This window comes from Mesoplodon densirostris, chromosome 20 (assembly GCF_025265405.1).
Source record: "Mesoplodon densirostris isolate mMesDen1 chromosome 20, mMesDen1 primary haplotype, whole genome shotgun sequence".
Classification (NCBI taxonomy): domain Eukaryota; kingdom Metazoa; phylum Chordata; class Mammalia; order Artiodactyla; family Ziphiidae; genus Mesoplodon; species Mesoplodon densirostris.
This window is the reverse complement of record NC_082680.1, coordinates 33,305,723-33,321,656: the sequence shown is the minus strand read 5'-3', so window position 1 is coordinate 33,321,656 and position 15,934 is coordinate 33,305,723. Positions and strand designations below refer to the sequence as shown.

Genomic DNA, 15,934 nt, shown 5'->3' with positions numbered 1-15,934 from the left:
TGGCTGAGTAATATTCCATTGTATATATGTGCCACATCTTCTTTATCCATTCCTCTGTTGGTGGACATTTAGGTTGCTTCCATGTCTTGGCTATAGTAAATAGTGCTGCAGTGAACATTGGGGTGCATGTGTCTTTTTGAGTTATGATTTTCTCTGGATATATGCCTAGGAGTGGGATTGCTGGGTCATACGGTAGTTTCTCCAGGAATTATTAAAATACTGTTATTGGGAGTTCCCACAAGCTGTGCAGCATGGCCAGAAAAAAAAAAAAGTTTGTTTAAAAAAAATATTGTGGAAATTCCCTGGTGGTCCAGTGGCTAAGACTCTGTGCTCCTAATTCAGAGGGCCCATGTTCGATTCCTGGTCAGGAAACTATATCCCACATGCCACGACTAAGAGTTCACATGCTGCAACTGAGGATCCCACATGCTGCAACTAAAGGTCCCACATGCTTCAATTAAGATGTGGTGCAGCCAAATAAATAAATAAATATTTAAAAATATATATCGTTATTTTCTGAATTCTTGAGATAACTGTTTTTTTTTGTTGTTTGTTTGTTTGTTTTTTTGCTGCACCATGCAGCTTGCAGGATCTTAGTTCCTTGATCAGGGATTGAACCCAGGCCCCTGAGTGACAGGGCTGAGTCCTAACCACTGGACTGACAGGGAATTCCCTATTCTACTCTATATAATTTCTTTAGTTATAGTCTGGTGCTTTGAACACTGAAAAAAAATTCTTTATTGATAAGGTGAGATTTAATTACGTGCAGGTACACAGACACTCGCTTGTTCAACCTTCAACTCCTTTCTAGCATGTCTTCCTGAAGCGTGGAGGCTGGAAAGCTATAAACTACATTTCCCAGATTCCTTTTTGCAGTTAAGGGTGTTCAATGTCCTTTAGGTTCTTTCCAATCAGATGCACTAAAGTGAGCCTTTACTTTGGAGCCACGTCCTGTGGGAAGGGAAGCAGGTGAGCCTGCGTGGAAGGTGGTGGAGGTGGACATGGAGCTGGCGGCCTCACTCAGCAGTTCCTGATCCCGGCACAGGCAACCGCAATGGGATGCTCCAGTTCTGCAGTGGGGTTTTGGGACATATTTCAGAAGATCGGGTAATTGTTCAGCAGTTCCTGATCCCGGCACAGGCAACCGCAGTGGGATGCTCCAGTTCTGCAGTGGGGTTTTGGGACATATTTCAGAAGATCGGGTAATTGTTCAGCAGTTCCTGATCCCGGCACAGGCAACCGCAGTGGGATGCTCCAGTTCTGCAGTGGGGTTTTGGGACATATTTCAGAAGATCGGGTAATTGTTCAGCAGTTCCTGATCCCGGCACAGGCAACCGCAATGGGATGCTCCAGTTCTGCAGTGGGGTTTTGGGACATATTTCAGAAGATCGGGTAATTGTTCAGCAGTTCCTGATCCCGGCACAGGCAACCGCAATGGGATGCTCCAGTTCTGCAGTGGGGTTTTGGGACATATTTCAGAAGATCGGGTAATTGTTCAGCAGTTCCTGATCCCGGCACAGGCAACCGCAATGGGATGCTCCAGTTCTGCAGTGGGGTTTTGGGACATATTTCAGAAGATCGGGTAATTGTTCTGTGAGCTACCTATATACCTCAATAAACCCTGTGAGTTTTAAACCACCTTGCGTGAATTTTGTTGCTTGTAGTCAAGAACCGACCACTTCACATTTTAATTACATTTCCTTTAACATAGTCATGTTTCTGGTTTCTTCAGTTTTATAGCAATATATCCTTCCTCAATTGCTTTTCTAAGCGGAGACAATGTCCCCTGTATATAGTTAAATGCTATTTAAAAAGTCAGGGGCTTCCCTGGTGGCACAGTGGTTGGGAGTCCGCCTGCCGATGCAGGGGACACGGGTTCGTGCCCCGGTCCGGGAAGATCCCACATGCCGCGGAGCGGCTGGGCCCATAAGCCATGGCCGCTGAGCCTGTGCGTCCGGAGCCTGTGTTCCACAACGGGAGAGGCCACAGCAGTGAGAGGCCCGCGTACAGCAAAGAAAAAAAAAAAAAAGTCAAACCACTATGGCATTGTTTTAGGATACAGCTATAATTTTATTACAAAACCATTCTTTTGGCATTAGTTGGTTACAGTGATAGCAAGGTACTGTGAGTATGGCAGAGCAGCTCTAATGGAACAACTGCACTCCCTGCTTTCTGAACTGAAATGTAAGTGACTCATGTCCTTTACATACGCGTTGCCTGCAAACATTAACGCTGCAAATCCTGACACATACACTGTTTAGGGCAGTTGCTGCTACGGGGTTACAGTGAATGCTGAAAGGCTACCAAGTTCCTCTGGGGACTTCCTGTTTCTCCTCCCTCCCCTGAATCACTCTGCTTAACAAGAATCAAATCACTCAGAACCAGTCTGAACAGCAGCAGCACCCCAGGAGCATCACACTGGATTCATGTTAAAAAGCAGTGCCCGTGTAATGTACGTTTCACACCACAGGCAAAGGGGATGATCGCTCTGGTTTTTAACTCCTGCGTTAGAGTCTCTTAGAAAAATAAAAGCATCCCATCAAGTTCTTCTAGATGGTGTTATTGCTGTACATTTGTAGGTGGGTCACTTTCTGTGCTGTGTTTGCTTTGAAGGGATCTTCCAATATATCTCCAATATTCCTTTCTTATAGTGTCCTTTTCTTTAGCTAGGATTTCACATAACTGAAAATGAACAACAAAAATTCATTAAAGGAAATGTGTAATTCAATCCCTAGGGCAAATGCATTTGGACTAGTACAGTTTCATTCAGGTCGTGATCAAATGAGATACACCACTAGAGTCACATACTATGTGCACTAGTGATATGGGTGTCACCCTAAACAGCAGAATAGCCCTGCACGGAATTCTGAGTGGCTGTGTTGAAAGGGGCGTGAATACTCGTGTCGCTGGGCAGACCCAGCTTTGAGATTCCAAGAAGAAATCGCTGAGTCCTGCCAGCTTACCTCTAATGCTTTATTAAGAATGTCCTCCTTGTTGTCACATTGGTTTTCTAGCATGTCTTCATAGATGTCCACGAGAAAGGCAATTAGGTAGGGGGAACTGTGACTTGGTTGTAAATCAAGTAATTGATTTAACAGGTTGGGATACTTGGAAAGACCACGATCCTGCAAAATCCTAAAAAAAAATTATTCCCGATTTTTAGAAGGAAGAACAAAAATAGTAGAAAGATCAAGAAAAAATGACCCCTGTAATATAAGCAAGAAAAGGAAACATTTTGAATGAGGTTGAAATGAAATGAAATTTTTAAATTAAATGTGAGCTTTATCATGCATAATTAAGAGCTGGGTAAAATTAGCTAAAAAGAATAATGAAGTTTAAACATAATCATTTGTAAGTCAAACTGCAACATATAAAATTAAAGGGAAAAAACTCCATTTTCTTAAAATTAAAAGTGAAGGAAAAAAACAGGAGAGACATTTCTGTGTCTTGAGATGGTTATTCATCCCTTTAGCTCTCCAGATATTATAGGCCCCAACCTCTGACAGATCTCCAAATGTGACAGCTCCATGCTTTGTGCTCTCTGGGCCTGTTTCCTTGGAGACCCTTAAGTTTGACAAGGAGCCGGGTGATGTCAGTGGCAAGAGAAACCTTGCTGATTTAAGCAGTGAGACTTGTAACAGGTGATCTCCGGAAATGACAACAGAAAGGGTGGCTATGCGTCTGTGCAATCTGTTTGTAAGTGATTTGTCTTATCTTCCCGTGATCCTGAGCTGAACAGAAACTGGTGTGTGTATTCCGTTCTGTGACATAAAGACCCCAGGATTCATCAATGCAGTTAAAATTGTGTCACTGTCGACTCATGGACTATTCTAAAAACTGTGCTGGTATGTGCCTGGGAGGTTAAGGAAAGGGTAGGAGGTACTGTTCCTGGGTGTTGTCGTAACGCTGTTACACTTCTGCTCTTAGATCCAGAAAAATGGAAAATTCTTTAGTGTCCTTTTGGAATCTGATTATGGAACATATTCCACGATGACTCATGTTAGCAGGATAAAAAAAAAAAAGCAAAAACCACCTCTTACCCTTTCAAATAGTTCCATGCACTTTCATTATGTGGTACTAGTTTGATCATTTCCAGAGTGTACCTGTAAGAAAAAGAACACAAATAAACATGTGTGTAACTCTGCAAGAGCAGTGCACTAATGAGAAGCAGTCTTCCTATGATGGGGGCACAACCTGGACATGAGCTTTCACTGATCTCTGCTGGTGGACTTAGTACCTCCCTGGGTTATATCTGAATTAGAGACTCCCTCGTGGCTGCAATGGTCAATTCTTATTTACAAAGTAATACGAAGGCTCAGTTCACAAATGGAAAAGAAGTTTATGTTGGAGACTTCCTTTCACTTAGGCTTTCCCTCTGAAGGAAATGTCAGCCACAACAAGGAGACTGTCCTTTTTTTGCTGAAGCAATCTTGGGGAAAATGTCTAAGATCTACTTATGCCAGAAGAATCATGACTCATTGAAAAAGAACTAAATAATCTTGGAAGCTATAATAAAAAATAGACAAGCATGGAGATTATATAGACAAAGAATAAAAACAAGAAACCAACAACTGCGTATTTCTTATATTCCAAAACAAGAGTACCTGCAAACTATGATGTGATTCCATTCCAAATGGACGCTCCCTACTTTTCTCTTCCCCTTAACCAGATTATTAATTGTAACTTAGATCCAGTTACAAAAAATTCCAAGGGAAGTACAGAACTTTGCTTCACTATATGCTTGCTCAAATGAGTTAGTGACTGACTAAAGTTTAGTAATCTTAGTTTTGTTGCAGTGCTGTTTTAACGGCATTTTTTTCACAGAAAGTAATAATAAACTCATTCAGCATTACCAAAATTATGAATATTATAAAAAAAGAAGCCTGGAGAAGAGAGTTAATATAGGACACTAGATTGGGAGACTGCGTGTGTGTGCTTTTTTAAAATTTAAATCACCAGAACCCTATATATAGAACAGATAAAATTAGAGCCAACTGCCCTGATCCACGCAGAAGGGCAAGGGAGATGAGAGGCAGATGTACCATAAAATCAGCTCTTCCTAGGAGCTGTTGAAACAACTTTTATAATTAAAGTATGACTATAATCTCATCAGGCTATAAAGACAATAAACATATTCAAATTTCACACAAGACACTGAGACAAATTAGACAAAGTCAGAAAAGAGGTTTAGGGACAGAATATAGAAATTCATGCCAATTCAGAAATTTCTAGATCTTGTAACAGCATTTTGTATGCTAGAGCAGTTTTCAACTGGGGGCGATTTGGGCTGGGGAGGGGTTTACTACTGAGATATAGGGCATAAACGCTGAGAATGGAGCCACACATCCTGTAATGCACAGGACCACAAAGACTCATTGGCCCAAACCCTGCACTCTGGGGACTGTTATCTAAAATTTAATGAGATAGTTTTAAAATAAAGCTTCCTAGACACTATGAAATCTGAGTTCTTCTCAATCTACAGTAGCAACAGTATTTTAAGAAACTTAAGGCACTACAAAGTAAAGGTTTACTACACACCAGGGGCCCCCAACCCCCAGGCAGTGGACCACTCCCCATCGCTCACATTACCACCTGAACCATTCCCGCCACGGCCCCACCCCACCCCCGGTCCGTGAAAGAACTGTCTTCCACGAAACCAGTCCCTGGTGCCAAAAAGCTTGGGGACTGCTGCTATACACTATATTATTCGTAAATTTATCATTATAGGTTTCACCTAAGTATTCTGTCCTATTCCATGAGGGTAGGATTGGGGCAATCTTGATCTTGGCTGTATCCCAACGCCTTTATGCCCTGTATCTCAGTAGTAACATGAGACGTGGTAGGCACACAAATATTCTTTTGATGAGTGAACAAGTGAAGATTACTAACTGGACTTCTCTCTCCAATACAGCACGATCATTGTAGCCCGTAGTGTTAGAAATTACAAAGTATCTTTGGTTCCAGACAGAGTTATTTCTCACATCCTCTTTGAGAAGCTGGTCTACATACTGCAGCTCATTATCCCAAAGTTTAAATTCCTAAAAGAAAATACAAAATAAAACATCCAATTAGAAATGTCCTATCATTTATTAACAACAAAAATAAATAAATAAAACTTCAGCAAAGCTAAGCAGGTAGAACTGAAGACATGGACTCATCACATATTTGGAGGAGAGGGATGCTGAAGGTCAAGGAAATGGCAGGGAAAGAAAAGTCATCAAAGACAGAGGAATGGCGATGAGGAAGGAAAAATTAGGAAGTGATGGTGAGCACCCAGAGTGGCTGTCATTCAGTAGCATCTTGTGGAAAACAATTTAGATACCAAGCAGCGTGTTTTAACTTTGACCCAAGAACTAAAGAATTAAATCAAAAGAAAAAAAAAAGAAAGTATATCTAACTAAATGCTTATGCATTGTTTACGGTAAAAATGTGGAATAAAAAAACCAAACTCAGTAATAAGACAATGATTAACTGTACTACTGTATATTAATTTGATGTGATTTGACATTATTACATATATTAAGTAAAAGGGAAGTATTCAAAAATGCTAAAATACATGTAGATAAATATACAATTGGATTTAGATATAAATTTTTACATTACAAAGCTGTTTTAATTTAAAAAATTATGGAGAGAACCAACAAAGACAATTTGAAAAAGGAATAAAAGGTCAAAATGTACAAATGCTGCAAAAGTTGGGGACATTAACTATGAAAAAGCTAATGGAGATATATTGCTTATTTGATACTAGCAAAAAACTAGAATTTCATAAAAAAATAAAAATACTAAATGTCTTTACAAAATGTATTCCTTTAATCAAATTTGGAAAAGTTTAAATTTTTAAGCAATAAATTTTTTGGTGAAATACTCTTGGTATAATGAACAGTTCAGAAAGTAGCAATTCCTGGAAAAAATTCACTGGACACAACACTACAATTGTTTGCTGGAATAAATAAAAATGCCCAGAGTGGGAGTTATAACTATTTTCTTTTCTTTTTTTTTTTAAAGATTTTTTTGATGTGGACCAATTTTTAAAAGTCGTCACTGAATTTGTTACAATATTGCTTCTGTTTTATGTTTTGATTTTTGGCCCCAAGGTATGGGGGATCTTAGCTCCCTGAACAGGATCGAACTTGCACCCCCTGCATTGTAAGGCGAAATCTTAACCAGTGGACTGCCAGGGAAGTCCCATAACTGTTTTCTTCTATTCAGGACTTAGCATAAAATTTTAACAAGTGGGCAGAAATAAAATATACAACAGTTACTGTAAAATCATATTTCAAAGTTTATGCATGTAAAACCTTAATATGTAATATATGTCCTTGTTAATTAAAATAACACAGCTGTATTAAAAATTTACAACTACTTTTTCTATTCAATTTGCTAGCAAATACGTGACACAAATTCAATCCAAAAAGTATTTTAAAAGTCACTATTATTCTTCTTTAATGTGAGTTACTCACCAACATATCCAAAGAGATTATAAAGGTTAACCAATATGAAGGATGTCAGATTTAATTAAGTATCTGAATAATTCTTAATCATTATATATTGTTTGTAATGATCTATACATGTGTTTCAGTTTAAGTATACTACAATTTAATAGTAATTAAATTATTTAATTCAGTTAAAAAAATAAAAATCTGTAAAACACAAGAAAGGCAATACCTGAATAACCCATTGTCGATGTTGCCAGGCGTGATAATTCTTTGCATCCTGATTAAGAATATCAGCAATAAACTCAAGCTCCTGAGATGGGTCTCTCAGCCATTCCACTAGCACTCGCCTATGATGCCTAAAGTCGAGAGAAGAAGTTTCGTGTTAATTTTACCCCAAAATGAAAGTATCTGCTGCATGGGTTAGGTGATGTGGAGGGACACTCAAGAAACAGCAATTTATCTCTAATTCTCAAGACTCTACTAGAAAGAAAAGGTACTACAGAATAAACACTAAGAGAAAAAATTTCAGAACACTAAGTAACAGCTGAGAAACATAAAACAGTGATTTGCACGTAAAATGAAACCGGATAATAAGAGCTTAAAGAAGGTTTATCTCAAGCTAAATCTGAAAGTACAGTTATCTCTTGACAACCACAATACCCTGTGAAAGAATTTTTCAACATGCCCAGATGTCACAATGAGATTATGGGAAATGTGATACTATTTTATGAAGTATGGAAGCCCCTCTGGTTATCAGCATGCTGCCAGCTTTCCTTAAGTCCTAAGTGCCACCATTCAAGCAACTTCTTATTCTACCAGTTTGTGGGCAGAATGGAATTCACTTCTTCTCTTGACAAACTTGCAACTTGTCATAGCTACTTGCCAAAGAGGAGTTTCTGTACCAGGAAAATACTTCTAAGAGTTCTCTATTGGGTTCTATTTTTATAATTTTCTTTAGCTGCAATATTTATAAAAAATCTATTAGTGAAAATGTTCTAAAATTCACTGTGGTGATGGCTGCACATATATACCCCTTAGATGGGTAAATAGCATGATATGTGAATTATATCTCAGTGAAGCTGTTTTTTTTTGTTTTTTGTTTTTTTTTTTTTTGCGGTACGCGGGCCTCTCACTGTTGTGGCCTCTCCCGTTGCGGAGCGCAGGCTCTGGACGCGCAGGCTCAGCGGCCATGGCTCACGGGCCCAGCCGCTCCGCGGCACGTGGGATCTTCCCGGACCGGGGCACGAACCCATGTCCCCTGCATCGGCAGGCGGACTCTCAACTACTGCGCCACCAGGGAAGCCCAGTGAAACTGTTTTTTAAAAAAACCCATTAGTATTCATTACACTAAAAGTGAGCAGGGATGATGGGGGAAAGGGGAAAGATTTAATGCTTAATGGGTGACCTATTCTACATGCATGGAAAATCTAAAAATTCATCTTAGAGAATATTAAGAAGGCAAGATACTACCAAGAGGAAGATCCTAGAGGGAACGGTTTCCAAATAATTTAATAAGTCTTCCAAGTCAGTGAGCACAGTAATAATTTATTTTTCCAGGTTACTGGTAAATTCTATAATTCAGGAAAAACTTAAGAATTAGGTCCTCCAGTGTGTCAAAATGACTTCTCAGAACAAAATAGTAAGAGGCTCTCTCTGATGTTCTATGATTTAAAGAGTATTAAATTAAATACAGGGGTTTGATCTTACAGCGTAAATTTTCATAGTGAATTTAATAAAAAGTGACCTGGCATACAGGATTTGCATTACTTGTACTATACTAGTTACAATAGCAACTAGTGGAGTGGGCAATTTAAAATGTACCGTAATTAAAAACTGCTAAGTTTCCAACAGCAGCTGCTCTGGGTTTCTTTTTTTCTTTTTAAATTTTTAAAATTTTATTTTTGGCTGTGTTGGGTCTTCATTGCTGCACATGGGCTTTCTCTAGTGGCGGCAAGTGGGGGCTACTCTTCATCGCAGTGCGCGGGCTTCTCATTGCAGTGGCTTCTCTTGTTGCGGAGCACGGGCTCTAGGCATGTGGGCTTCAGTAGTTGCAGCACGTGGGCTCAGTAGTTGTGGCATGCAGGCTCTAGAGCGCAGGTTCAGCAGCTGTGGTGCACAGGCTTAGCTGCTCCGCGGCATGTGGGATCTTCCCGGAGCAGGGCTCGAACCCATGTCTCCTGCATTGGCAGGTGGATTCTTATCCACTGAGCCACCAGGGAAGCCCGCTCTGGGTGTCTTTGTATTTTTTTTTCAAAACGATAGGTGACAATGTGTTAATGACAGAATCTGCAGTGTCCAGAAAAGGAAGCTACTTCTCTTCAGCAAAAACTAGATGTAATCAAATGCTGAGAATACTTGTGATGTCTGGATTTGTTTTTAAGATAAAATGGTACATAGTTTATGTATCTCTTCAAGTACTTTTCTGGACTTTTTTTTTTTTTTTGGCCGCAACACACAGCTTGTGGGATCTCAGTTCCCCGACCAGGTATTGAACCTGGGCCACGGCAGTGGAAGTGCCGAATCCTAACCACTAGACCACCAGGGAACTCCCTTCTGGAGCTATAACCTCCAAATATTTATGTAAAAGCACCTTAATTCCGAAGGGTCGATGTCTTTTAAATGAGGGACTGAAACTCTGTAGCTAATCACTTTTGTCACTAAAACAACTCTTTCATAAGGCAATTTCTCAGGAATGCAACCATCATACACTTACAAAGAAAGAAGCTACAGAGGTAGTTGTTTAAAAGTCTACAAATGGAAATCCACAACAGCTAGCACTTCCATGCTTTGCCAGTTACTCACTGTCAGATCTATTATGTTCTAATTCTTTGAAAATTAAGTATCTACTTATGGTTTGTACTCCTTAACGACCGTATTTGATCATGCAGATGATTATTAGCCAACTGGGCCAGAGAGCAGTTCACTCTCCACATGTGTCCACAGCTGGGGAGCTGTTCCTTCTCCTAAGGCTAACCTACGTGTTGGATCTCTTCCCAACTCCAAGCAAGCCCTTACTCTAGCCCCCTTTTCTCCAGAATTCTCACCTTCTCTCTTTCTAGTAATTCTCCCCACACCATGAAGTCTTTGCCACGTTGGAAAAACAAAACCCAAAGACACAGCCGTGACCAGCTGCTTGCTCCATCTTCTTTCTCAACAGCGATTCAAGCCCTGCTCCGGGGCTCATTTCCTCTTCCCACCCCTGCCCTGCCCCGCCCCGCCCCTGGTGGGAGGACTGCTCGTGCCCAGACCAGTCACTGGCAAGCGCCCACTTAATAATCCCACGGGTCAGCTCTAGCCCCCGCTCCCCTCGACCTCTCAGCAGTAGCTGATACTGCCACCCACCCCTTTCTCCCTGAAGCTCTCCCTTCTCTTGGTTTCTGAGGACGCTGGCTTCTGGTTTCCCTCCTCAGTCGTCCTGGACCACCTCTCTGCCTCTCAGACGCTGATGCTCACCAGTGTTCTCTCCCCAACCTTCTCTAATTCTCCCTGAGCGTCCTCATCCAGAGCTGTGACGGCCTCTCCAGAGAAGCATTTTTCAGTCACTTACTGGACAACTGGACACCCTTACACAGGTTTTCCATAAGCACATCAAATTCTACTTGTCTAGTACTGAATCCGCCCTTCTTTCCCCAAAATGTGCTGCTTTGTTTCCCAAAATTCCCCAAGTGGTCAGCACCACCATTCACCCAATGGTCAAGCCAAAAATATAGACATCATTCTTCTCTGTCACTCCCTTGATAAGTTTAACTTCAAAGCCTGTTGCTTCTGCCTCCAAAACCTCTCTCACATCTACCCTTCTTTCTCCCATACCCTACCACACTCTCCTCTGGCTCCCGCACTACCATGGCCCGCCAGAACTGTGAGCCTGTTCCGCTATCCTCCACCCTGCTGTCAGGGTAAAGCTCCTAAGACGCAAATCTAATCATACTACTTCCTTAATTAAAATGTCAGGAGCTCTCCACTGTAGCTAAGATCAATCCCCAAACCCTTACCAATGTTCATAAGGCCCTTTATGATCTCGTCCTAGGGCCCCCAAATGTACTCTAATCACATGAATTACATGCAGTTCCCGGAGTGCACCAAGCTCTTTCATGTCTCTTCTCCCCAGAATATTCTCTTTGCCTCAGCAGTCTTTCTTCTCAGAAATCATCCTTAAATCTCAGGCATAAAGACAGGGTGGTGTGTGTGCCAGTCATTACACTGGAAAAACATCAAACATCAAATGGAGGCAAGCCCTGCATGAAGAGCAGGCAGTCAGTGGCACAGAAGTGGAGACAGCTCTTGACGGACACCACACTGCTGCTTCTCCTTCACCACGACCACGGCAACGCCACCTCGTCTCCTCCTCCTCCTCCTCCTTGACCGCCACCTCCATCACCACAGTCTCTACCATTCATGGGGGGCTCACTGAATGCTGGGCACTGTCCGGACTCTTTCTTTCTTTCCTATTTGTTCTCTGTCCTCCTGTTCCATAAGTTCTCTTTTCCCCCACCTTGTCCTGCTCCCCCATCCTCTTGTCTAAGCTAAGTTAGGGGCTTAATTTTTAGAACAAATACACACTGTAAAAAACCCTACCATTATATTCTTCACACTGCTCTGTAAAATGACTGGTTTTATTATTTGCTTTTTCCCTTTAGAAGGTGTCTCATTCATCTTTGTACCCCCAACATCAATAAAAATTTTTTTGGGGGGGGTTCGTGGGCCTCTCACTGTTGTGGCCTCTCCCGTTGTGGACCACAGGCTCCAGACGCGCAGGCTCAGCAGCCATGGCTCACGGGCCCAGCCGCTCCGTGGCATGTGGGATCTTCCCGGACCAGGGTACAAACCTGTGTCCCCTGCATCGGCAGGCGGACTCTCAACCACTGCGCCACCAGGGAAGCCCAATAAAAAATTTTTAATAAACAAATGAATAAAAGATGAAACACCAGAGAGTCATTTTATAACACACTGAATAGAAACATTTTTTCAGATTTTTCACTCATATTTTCTTGACTCTAGTACTATCACGTGCTAATATCGAAGTCTGAAATAATTACGGCAGCAAACATTTGAGTGTTAACTATGGGTCAAGCACCACTTCAAGCACTAAACATAAAGTTACCTCAGTTACTCCCAACAACACTGTTAAGACTGGTGACATTAGCTCCAATGCAAGCACTGTAATTATAAAGAAACAAACAATTCCCTATGGCTTTGTCACCCATTGGCAGGTACTATTAGCATAGTGACTTATTTCCTTCCTATTTTCATCTTACCAAACTTGATAGTTTTTGGGCTGTTCCTCAATTATTGCCGTGATGTAGTTCATTTCCTCATGTAGATCCTTTTGGAGTGACTTTAAGAGAACTCTCCGAAAATGCCTACAGCAAACATCAAGCATCCAAAGTCTCATTACTCCACATAAATTGCCCAGCCACAGTATCAAATGAGGTCACAAGACAGCAACATAGACACATTTTTGGTAGGTATTCTATATAACCAATCATTTAGCAACTTAACTGCTTGTGGTTGTCCAAACTCATACAACTATCTGATAAATGGAAGAATCAAGCATTTTGAAGCAAAATAGTGAAAGGCAGCAAATGTGAGACAGAAGAAAAGACAACCAACAAATGATTATTTCCAGGTAATACTCTGGTTACTAGTGTTCTATTACACAAGAATCAAAAACATCTCTTTCCCCATATGGTATAACCTGTTCATTTAGATACATTACTCATATAATAAATTAATTTCATTACAAACATTATCATATATTTTACTTTTAGAACCACCATAAAAATGCTACTTATAAATGAAACAAGTTTCTCTTTAATTTCTTCACAGGTGAAGTCAAATCATTAAAAAACCTTTTCCCTAAAGACATGATTAGTTCTAGTCTATTTTTACTTCAAAATTTCAAAATATTCCAACTCAATACATAATGAGACAAAAAACTTAAAAATAATTTTTAATACATCTTTATTGGAGCATAATTGCTTCACAATACTGTGTTCGTTTCTGCAGTATAACAAAGCGAATCAGCCATATGTATACATATATCCTTATATCCCCTCCTTCGTGAGCCTCCCTCCCACCCTCCCCATCCCACCCCTCTAGGTGGTCACAAAGCACCAAGCTGATCTCCCTGTGCTATGCGGCTGCTTCCCACTAGCTATCTATTTTACATTTGGTAGTGTACATGTCGATGCTACTCTCACTTTGCCCCAGTTTCCCGACCACCCCGTGTCCTCAAGTCCATTTCTATGTTTACGATTTTATTCCTGCCCTGCCACTAGGTTCAGCAGTACCATTTTTTTTATTCCATATATATGTATTAGCATACGGTATTTGTTTTTCTCTTTGACTTACTTCACTTTGTATGACAGACTCTAGATCCATCCACCTCACTACAAATAACTTAATTTCGTTTCTTTTTATGGCTGAGTACTATTCCATTGTATATATGTGCCACATCTTTATCCATTCATCTGTTGATGAACATTTAGGTTGCTTCCATGTCCTGGCTATTCTAAATAGTGCTGCAATGAACACTGTGTTACATGTCTCTTTCTGAATAATGGTTTTCTCAGGGTATATGCCCAATAGTGGGATTGCTGGATCATATGGTAGTTCTATTTTTAGTTTTTTAAGGAACTTCTATACTGTTCTCCATAGTGGTTGTATCAATTTACCTTCCCACCAACAGTGCAAGAGGATTCCCTTTCACCACACCCTTTCCAGCATTTACTGTTTCTAGATTTTTTGTTAATAGCCATTCTGACTGGTGTGAGGTGATACCTCACTGTAGTTTTGATTTGCACTTTGCTAATAATTAGTGATGTTAAGCATCTTTTCATATGCCTCTTGGCCATCTGTATGTCTTCTTTGGTGAAATGTCTATTTAAGTCTTCCACGCAGTTTTTAATTGGGTTGTTTGTTTTTCGATATTGAGCTCCATGAGCTGTTTGATATTTTGTAGATTAATCCTTTGTTCATTGTTTCACTTGCAAATATTTTCTCCCATTCTGAGGGTTGTCTTTTCATCTTGATTAGATTTCCTTTGCTGTGCAAAAGCTTTTAACTTTAATTAGGTCCCATTTGTTTATTTTTATCTTCATTACTCTAGGGGGTGGGACAAAAAAGATCTTGCTGTGTTTTATGTCAAAGAGTGTTTTTCCTATGTTTTCCTCTAAGAGTTTTATAGTGTCTGGTCTTACATTTAGGTCTTTAATCCATTTTGAGTTTATTTTTGTGTTTGGTGTTAGGGAGTGTTCTGATTTCATTCTTTTACATATAGCTGTCCAGTTTTCACAGCACCACTTATTGAAGAGGCTGTCTTTTCTTCATTGTATGTTCTTGCCTCCTTTGTCATAGATTAGGTTGACTACAAGTGCATGGGTTTATCTCTGGGCTTTCTATCCTGTTCCACTGACCTATATTTCTGTTTTTGTGCCAGTACCATATTGTCTTGATTACTCTAGCTTTGTAGTATAGTTTGAAGTCGGGGAGCCTGATTCTTACAGCTCTGATTTTCTTTCTCAAGATTGCTTCGGCTATTCCGGGTCTTTTGTGTTTCCATACAAATTGTAAAAATTTTTGCACTAATTCTCTGAAGAATGACATTGATAGTTTGATAGGGATTGCACTGAATCTGTAGATTGCCTTGGGTAGTATAGCCATTTTCACAATATTGATTCTTCCAATCCAAGAACATGGCATATTTCTCCATCTGTTTACATCATCTTTGATTTCTTTCATCAGTGCTTTATAGTTTTCTGAGTAGAAGTATTTTGCCCCCTTAGGTAGGTTTATTCCTAGGTATTTTATTCTTTTTGTTGCAATGGTAAATGGGATTATTTCCAGAAAATGGGTTTGCCCATTTTCTGGAGAGTTTTTATAAATGGGTGTTGAATTTTGTCAAAAGCTTTTTCTGCATCGATTGAGATGATCATATGCTTTTTATTCTGTAATTTGTTAATATGGTGTATCACATTGATTGATTTGCATATACTGAAGAATCCTTGCATCCCTGGGATAAACCCCACTAGATCATGGTGTATGATCCTTTTAATATGTTGTTGGATCCTGTTTGTTAAGTATTTTGTTGAGGATCTTTGTAGCTATGTTCATCAGTGATATTGGTCTATAATTTTTTGTGTGATATCTTTTTCTGGTTTTCGTATCAGGGTGATGGTGGCTTCGTAGAATGAATTTGCGAGTGTTCCTCCCTCTGTAATTTTTTGGAAGAGTTTGAGAAGGATGGGTGTTAGCTCTTCTCTAAATGTTTGATAGAATTCACCTGTGAAGCCATCTGGCCCTGGACTTTTGTTTGTTGGAAGACTTTTAATTAGTTTGAATTTCATTACTTATGATAGGTCTGTTTATATTTTCTAATTCTTCCTAGTTCTGTCTTGGAAAATTGTACCTTTCCAAGAATTTGTCCATTTCTTCATGGTTGTCCATTTTTCTGGCATATAGTTGTTTGTAGTAGTCTCTTATAATCCTTTGTATTT

At 40.1% G+C, this 15,934-nt stretch overlaps 1 protein-coding gene and 1 non-coding gene across 2 annotated transcripts in view; both read right to left on the bottom strand.

Moving 5' to 3' along the window:
• Positions 1-2,046: 2,046 nt before the first annotated feature.
• Positions 2,047-15,934, bottom strand: part of FNTA (farnesyltransferase, CAAX box, alpha) — a 30,063-nt gene continuing 16,175 nt past the window's right edge. The window contains exons 4-9 of the mRNA XM_060085924.1: positions 12,695-12,799; positions 7,669-7,795; positions 5,890-6,038; positions 4,041-4,103; positions 2,964-3,135; positions 2,047-2,682 (exon numbers count right to left, since the gene is read on the bottom strand). Of these exons, the coding sequence (XP_059941907.1) occupies positions 2,560-2,682; positions 2,964-3,135; positions 4,041-4,103; positions 5,890-6,038; positions 7,669-7,795; positions 12,695-12,799 (739 nt within the window). The 3' untranslated portion in view covers positions 2,047-2,559. The remainder of the gene's footprint in view (positions 2,683-2,963; positions 3,136-4,040; positions 4,104-5,889; positions 6,039-7,668; positions 7,796-12,694; positions 12,800-15,934) is intronic.
• TRNAG-UCC (transfer RNA glycine (anticodon UCC)) lies at positions 9,913-9,984 on the bottom strand. Its single transcript has one exon. It is a non-coding gene; the product is annotated as a tRNA-Gly (tRNA).